At 33.7% G+C, this 6774-nt stretch overlaps 1 protein-coding gene across 1 annotated transcript; it reads left to right on the forward strand.

Moving 5' to 3' along the window:
* The first annotated feature begins 1275 nt into the window (after positions 1 to 1275).
* Positions 1276 to 1832, forward strand: LOC108469232 (14 kDa proline-rich protein DC2.15). Its single transcript, XM_017770127.2, has one exon. It carries the CDS (start codon positions 1293 to 1295, stop codon positions 1677 to 1679), a length of 387 nt encoding a protein of 128 aa, XP_017625616.1. The 5' UTR covers positions 1276 to 1292; the 3' UTR covers positions 1680 to 1832.
* The last annotated feature ends 4942 nt before the right edge of the window (positions 1833 to 6774 follow it).

Consider the following 6774-nt stretch of genomic DNA (forward strand, 5'->3'; position numbering starts at 1 on the left):
CTTCGTTGAGATCACAAAGAGGTTAATTGTATAGAATGGGGTTTTCAACGATATTATAATTTGCGAAAAAACACTTCAATGTGACATCGCTGAATTTGGCCATAACTTTCGGGCCGAGTTTGGGATGTTACAATATGTTTAATATGCAATCAATGTTTTTTAAATTGGTTGGTGGTTGAATTGGCCAAACCATTGATTCGTTGGTTCAACTAATTCGATTAAAAATTTATTAAAAATTTAAAAAAAATTAAAAACATGGTTCAACCAATTCAACTGTTGATTCAACCGATCTTTAACTAGTTCGTATAGATTCACGATCTAACTGATTTAAAGCCAATTTCAAACCAGTCTTCCAACCGATTTCTAATCCAGTTGGTCATGTCATTTGGCATATCTAAAACCAAATGAGACCGACTAATAATATACCAACGCATAATCTAGAAACTTGGAATTACAAAATGCAATAACTTTAAGCTGCCTACTTTGCCAATTAATTTGATAAGAGTATTGATTAAGAAAATGATTTCAGTTAAGGTCATCAATTAATCTTTATATGGATTGCCAACAAACGAAAGGGTTCCATCACTCACATGGCGAAGGTGGTTGATAATAAAGAAAGCCTTCCACCTTTAATTTCCCCCTTTTTTTACATGATATATAGAAAAGTTTCCACCTTAAGAAGCTCATTGCGAAAATGTATAGCAATATATTTTTATAGGGAAGGAAATATTAAGAAAAAAACACAGTTTTTATTTATTTATTTATTTTTATTGTGTTCCCAATACAATAGTTGAGAATCACATCCACTAGAGGATATTCAAATCACAAAAATTTTGAATTTAGCTTCTCTCTTAGTACATGCTATTAATTTGTTGGACTATACTGTACTCTCCCCAAGAAATAGTATAATTTTTACCTTTAAAAAGTCTCCCACAATAGCAACTAGCCAGGATAAACATTTCTTAATTGAGGGCCAAGGACAATATATAATATATTCATGAAATGGGATTGCTTGATTTGTTGAGACCATGGTATTTCTGTCCCAAACAAATGCCAGATCGGTAATTATTCACGGAGATTGGATAACAAGTCAATCCAAACAGTAAAAAACAGTACATTGAAATATAATATAGATCCTGGACTCTCTTGCATTGCCAGCTAAATTCTAGCCAGACTTGCTATTTCACGTGGCTAGAGGCTAATGTTGAATGACCCATTTCGCCATCGTGATCAGTTAGGACTCTATATAAGCCCACAATGCTAGTGGTGGAAATGTTCAGAGCTTTGTTGAGATGGAAGCCAAAAGATGTTCATCCGCCATCTTCCTTGTGGGTATCAATCTACTTTTCTTCACTTTAGTGAGTGGATGCTACACTTGTGTTCACCCAAGACCAAGTGGTTCTCCTCCCACCAAAAGGAGCTGCCCTAGAGATGCTCTGAAGCTAGGGGTTTGTGCCAAGGTGCTGAATGGAACAGTTGCTGGAGTAGTGGTGGGGAACCCTCCAGATACTCAGTGCTGCTCAGCGCTAGGGGGACTTGTGGATTTGGAAGCTGCAGTGTGTCTTTGCACTGCCATTAAAGCTAATGTTCTTGGCATTAACATTGATATTCCCATTGCATTGAGTTTGCTTATCAACACTTGTGGGAAGAACCTACCTTCTGACTTCATTTGTGCTTAACCAATGTTTTCTAGTTAATTTCAACAAATTAACTCTGCTGGAATGTAGCCTTTTTTTCTCCCATTCAGTAACTTTATAATTTTCCTAATTGGACAATTGTTCCATTAACTGTTACTATGAGACAATTACAATATTTGTCATTGTAATTTCAAATGGCTCTTTCTTTCTTCATGCGTGTTAATTTAATCAGAGTTAATTGCTATTGTTTCTTTGGCATTTTTTTTTATTTCTTCCGGAGAAATTCAAGTGTAGAGAAGTGGCATACAAAAAAAAAAAAAAATCTCTGCGCTGATAAACGATACAACAAGCAAAATGGACACAATCATTTGCGGCAAGTGTTGGACCCCAAATTATTTAAATGCATAAATTGGGTTTTTCGATCAAATTAAAAAAAACTGATGGTTGTATTAACCAATATAAACTTAGAAATTTTATAAAAAGTAAATATATTAAAAATCCAAAATTATAAAAATAGAATTTTTTAATTATAAATATATACGAAGTAATTAATTTTTTCACAATTTTGAGTTTCTCTTTAAGCATGTTCTTCAATTTTTCTAGGTGATTTCAAGATAAATTTATTTTCTATTAGAGTTTGTTTTAAAAATTTTCTTAGATTAAGATTTGGATTTCTTTAGCCATTTGACTGACTATCAAAGTAGAGAATCTTTACAAATTTTGCAGTTGTTAGTAGTGGAGCTAAAAAAATTTTAGGGGTTAAAATTAAATTATATATTTTTATAATAGTAAAAATATAATTTTATTATTTTAATAGTTTATATATTTATACTTTTTTAAAGGATTATATCAAATTTTTATTATTTTTGAAAGTTAAAGTATATTTTTTAACTTTACTAATTTAAAATTTTATGAATTATAAAAGGCTTAAAGTGAAAAAGTTTCCTTCGCAAGCTCCGCCACTGGTTGTTAGAAAATAACATCAACCTAGAAAAAAAATGCTATTCATTGTTCATTGTTTTACTTCTACTGTAATACCCCAAATTTGACCTAGATGTCCAACCCAAGTTTAGAGAGTTACATCATCGATATTCACAAGCAACGAAGGATTCCCAATTCAGGCAAAAATCAATTGCAGTAAGAAGACCAAAAATAAAAGAAAAGAAAACAGGAAGACAAGGAACCAAAATTTTGAAAAAGAAAAAGAACGATAGAATTCTTCAGTGTTTTAAAATAACCACCATCCCACCTTCAGCCAATTGCAAAAATATTTCCTAATGCATACAATGGGACTCGAACTCGAAACCAGACAGAATACAGACAGATGCTTAACTAGTGAACCAGTAGGCTCATTCTTGACACTAATTTACCCAGAATTGCCCAAAAAAATTAAAGAGTTTAATTGTGAAAATCTGTAATAAATAATTTCTGTATCTCTGGTTCTGTGCCCTACTTCTTTGTTTAAGGTCTCGGGTTTGAGTGGCATCGTTAAAAGTTTTGTTATTTTTTTAAAACAACCCTTATCCATGTGTTAGGTGGTTAAGTGCAATTCTAGGTAAATCGGTGTCAAGAATGAGCCTGTTGGTTCACTAGTTAAGCATCTATCTGGTTCTGAGTTCGAGTCCCATCGTATGAATTAAGAAATATTTTTGCAATTGTCAGAATGTGGGATGATGGTTATTTTAAAACATTTTGAAGAATTCTATTGTTCTTTTTCTTTTTCAAAATTTTGGTTCATTGTCTTACTGTTTTCTTTTCTTTTATTTTTGTTCTTCTTACTGCAATTGATTTTTTCCTGAATTGGGAATCTTTCTTTACTTGTGAGGTTGATATTGTGCGAGGATACTACAAGAGTCATGACTCCACTGTGTTAGTCTGATTCCCTTTGTTTCGTGCAAGGTTTCGGGTAGTCTCCGCATTATTTTTCCGTCAAACGAAACCAGGTGCATATCAGAAACCTTAATTTTTGCAAGTTTCGATCGCTAGAAATGGTGGTTGTCGACGCCACACGGCCAGGCACACTAGCTTGTGTCCAAGCCGTGCGAGCCACATGGCCATGTGGTTGGCCGTATAACTCACTGTTCGTCGATTTGGGACCACATAGGCGTGTATCTAGGCCGTGTGTGGCCATATTAGTGCAGGGTTCACACGGGAAACAGACACGGGCATGTGTCAGAGCCATGTAACGTACTGTTTGTAGTACAAGACCACACAAGCAAGGCACACGAGTGTGTGTCTTGGCTGTCGGGCGTGTTCCCAGGCCGTGTGAGTCACACGAGCAAGGACATGGGTGTGTGTCTAGGCCGTGTAACTCACTGTTTATACTTTAGAACCACACGGGCAAGACACATGGGCGTGTGACCAAGCCGTGTGGCATGTTACTGAGGCTCGAAATCTATTTTTGAGGCTGTGAATGTTATTAACATGGATACTGGCTTCCTCTTTGTGTGAATGATTGAATTTGATTATATGGAAGCTGTCTGAAATTCTGATACTGATGTGTGCATAACATAGTTGTATGTATACCATGATGTTTATTCTGAGATGGCACAGTTTTATCTGTTTGGGAAATAAATTTGAATGATTGAATAATTGGTACGAATATTTGTGTTTTGCATTTACATAGGTTGGGTTATTGCGAAGAAAAAAGTAATCTGTACTGAAATAGTGGTTAAGCCACAATGTGTATAAATTTGATTCTGGCACTTTGTTGCCTTTTGATCTAGCAGCTAAGTTGGGTCTCTATAAAAGTGTAAAATGGACACTCTAAGGTGTGTAGGGTTGGATAAGCATTGAATGTCCTTAACAGTGTATTGGGAAGGCCGAAGAAGGTGTGTAGCGGTTGGGGGTAGGATTATTGCATCTAAATCTGATCTGTACTGTATCTGGAACTGAATTTGCATATATACATATGTGTAACTAATATGCTCCGAATCTAAACTGAAACTTCGTTTGTATCGAAGCAGATCTTTGAATCTAGAACTATTCTATACTTAAGCACTAGTTAAACAAATTTCTTTTACGCACTGAGTTCACAACTCATTTTGTTATTGATTAGATTTCAGGTGGATCTCAGTCTTGAACGGGTCGGTACCATAGAAGCTTAGTCAAGCTTTTAACTTCCTTTTAAGTATTATGTTAGGACTTTAGGTAATCTATGATAGTAGGACTTTAGAAGATTATGCACTAATTAATCTTTGTGATGGATATTATGTGGAACATGGTTTAGTATATTATTGTGTTACTTGTGTGGTATGCGAGTATCTATGATGTAACTCTCTAAACTTAGGCTGGACGTCTAGGCCGGGTTTGAGGTGTTACATTTGTGAGAATCTGTAGTAATTAATTTTTGCTTCTCTAGTTCTGTGCTCTGCTTCTATGTTTAAGGTCTCGGGTTCGAGTGGCATCGTTAAAAGTTTTGTTATTTTTTTTAAAATAACTCTTATCCATGTGCTAGGTTGTAACAACCCATTTTTAGTCAAATCAAAATAGTATTTTTGAGACCACAAATTTGAAGAAAAAATTATTTTATTATTATTTTAATGTTTACAGCATGATGGCATGTTTGTGTGAAATTTTCATTAAGAAATTTTATCGTTTGACTAGTTAATTTGATAAAAAGGACTAAATCGCGTAAAGTGTAAAATGCATGTTCTATTAGTTAAAGGTATTAAATAGCTATGAAATTAATTAGTCCAGGGATTTATGTTGCAATTAGCCCATTAATAAAATGACTGGACATTTTTGGACATTTTTTAAGTGATTTTTATGTTTAATTATAAGGTTATTTATGTAATTTAGAAATTAAGGTAAATTAAGTAAAAGAAACAAAGGTATCATCTTTTAATCTATCATCTTTCAACTGAAAATTGAGAAAATAAAATTTTCTTGGAAGCTATTAGGGTTCAGCAACTTCAAGCTTAAATTGGTGAGTGATTTTTGTCTCGTTTTTAATGATTTTTACGTTTTTGATATCGTTGCAACTAGGTCTAGCTAGCCTAGGGACTATTTTGAAAAAATGTTAAAGATTTTGAATGTTTCTATTGATGAATACATGTGTGTTTTGATGTTTGGTGATAGATTATGAATGTTTGTTTTGAATTATACAAGTTTTGTTAAGTGATTTTTAGTGAAAATGCAAATTAGGGATTAAATTGTGAAATATAAAAACTTTGTGGTTATAATGTGAAATAAATGAGAAATATGGGCCGATATGAGTACTAGATAAATTCATCTAGTATGGGTTATTCTTAAATTTCATTAATTTGTGTTTTTATGAAATAAGGACTAAATTGTAAAAGTTGTGAAATATTAGGTGCAAATGTGTAAAAGTGCCTTAAAGTTAATTTTGAACTAAATTGAATTGAAAGATGATTAAATAAGTTAATTTTTATTACATATAGATCAAGAAAAGTGAAACCCGGATCTAGATCGAGGGAAAAACAAAGTTCTCGACTAATCTATCAATTTAGCCATTTTTGCATCCGAGGTAAGTTCGTATGTAATAAGTTTCATTATAAATGTATTTTAAATGCTTTGATACTGCATAAATTGTGAATACGAGACTTCGAACATGTTCGACAACGGCATTAAAAATCCTGGTTGGACCTTAGGAATAGATTTGGATACTAGTGACATGTCATTAGGGGATTATTGTGATTATGTGATCCGGGTGCTGGTCCTATATGTCCTACCTATGGCTAAGTTTATCGGCATGTGTTGTGGTTACTTGACAGCTTGTGTGAGCAGTACCGTGTAGCTACGTCTCGACTAACAGCTTGTGTGAGCAAGCCCGTTGATAGTTCTAGTGTGAGCAGTATATGTGATATGAGATTGAGTTAGCTTCGGGTCATATATTAGCACTTCGTATGCGAGATACATTGAGTTAGCTTTGGGCCATGATATTTGCACTTTGGTGCTAGTTTCCCAGTATCTAATAGTATTCCAAATGGTTCAACGAGTAAATGAAAGACATGGATATGTATAAGATTGATACGAGATGGTACAAGTATGTACATGAACTATATAACCTTAAATCGAAGAAGTTGTGAAGTTCGTACATAAGATTATGATTGAAAATGTGAAAGGTTTGTTAGTTAGATGAACTACATGTTGATATATTCAAATTGATGAATTG

This window comes from Gossypium arboreum, chromosome 8 (assembly GCF_025698485.1).
Source record: "Gossypium arboreum isolate Shixiya-1 chromosome 8, ASM2569848v2, whole genome shotgun sequence".
In the NCBI taxonomy this organism is placed as follows: Eukaryota; Viridiplantae; Streptophyta; class Magnoliopsida; order Malvales; family Malvaceae; genus Gossypium; species Gossypium arboreum.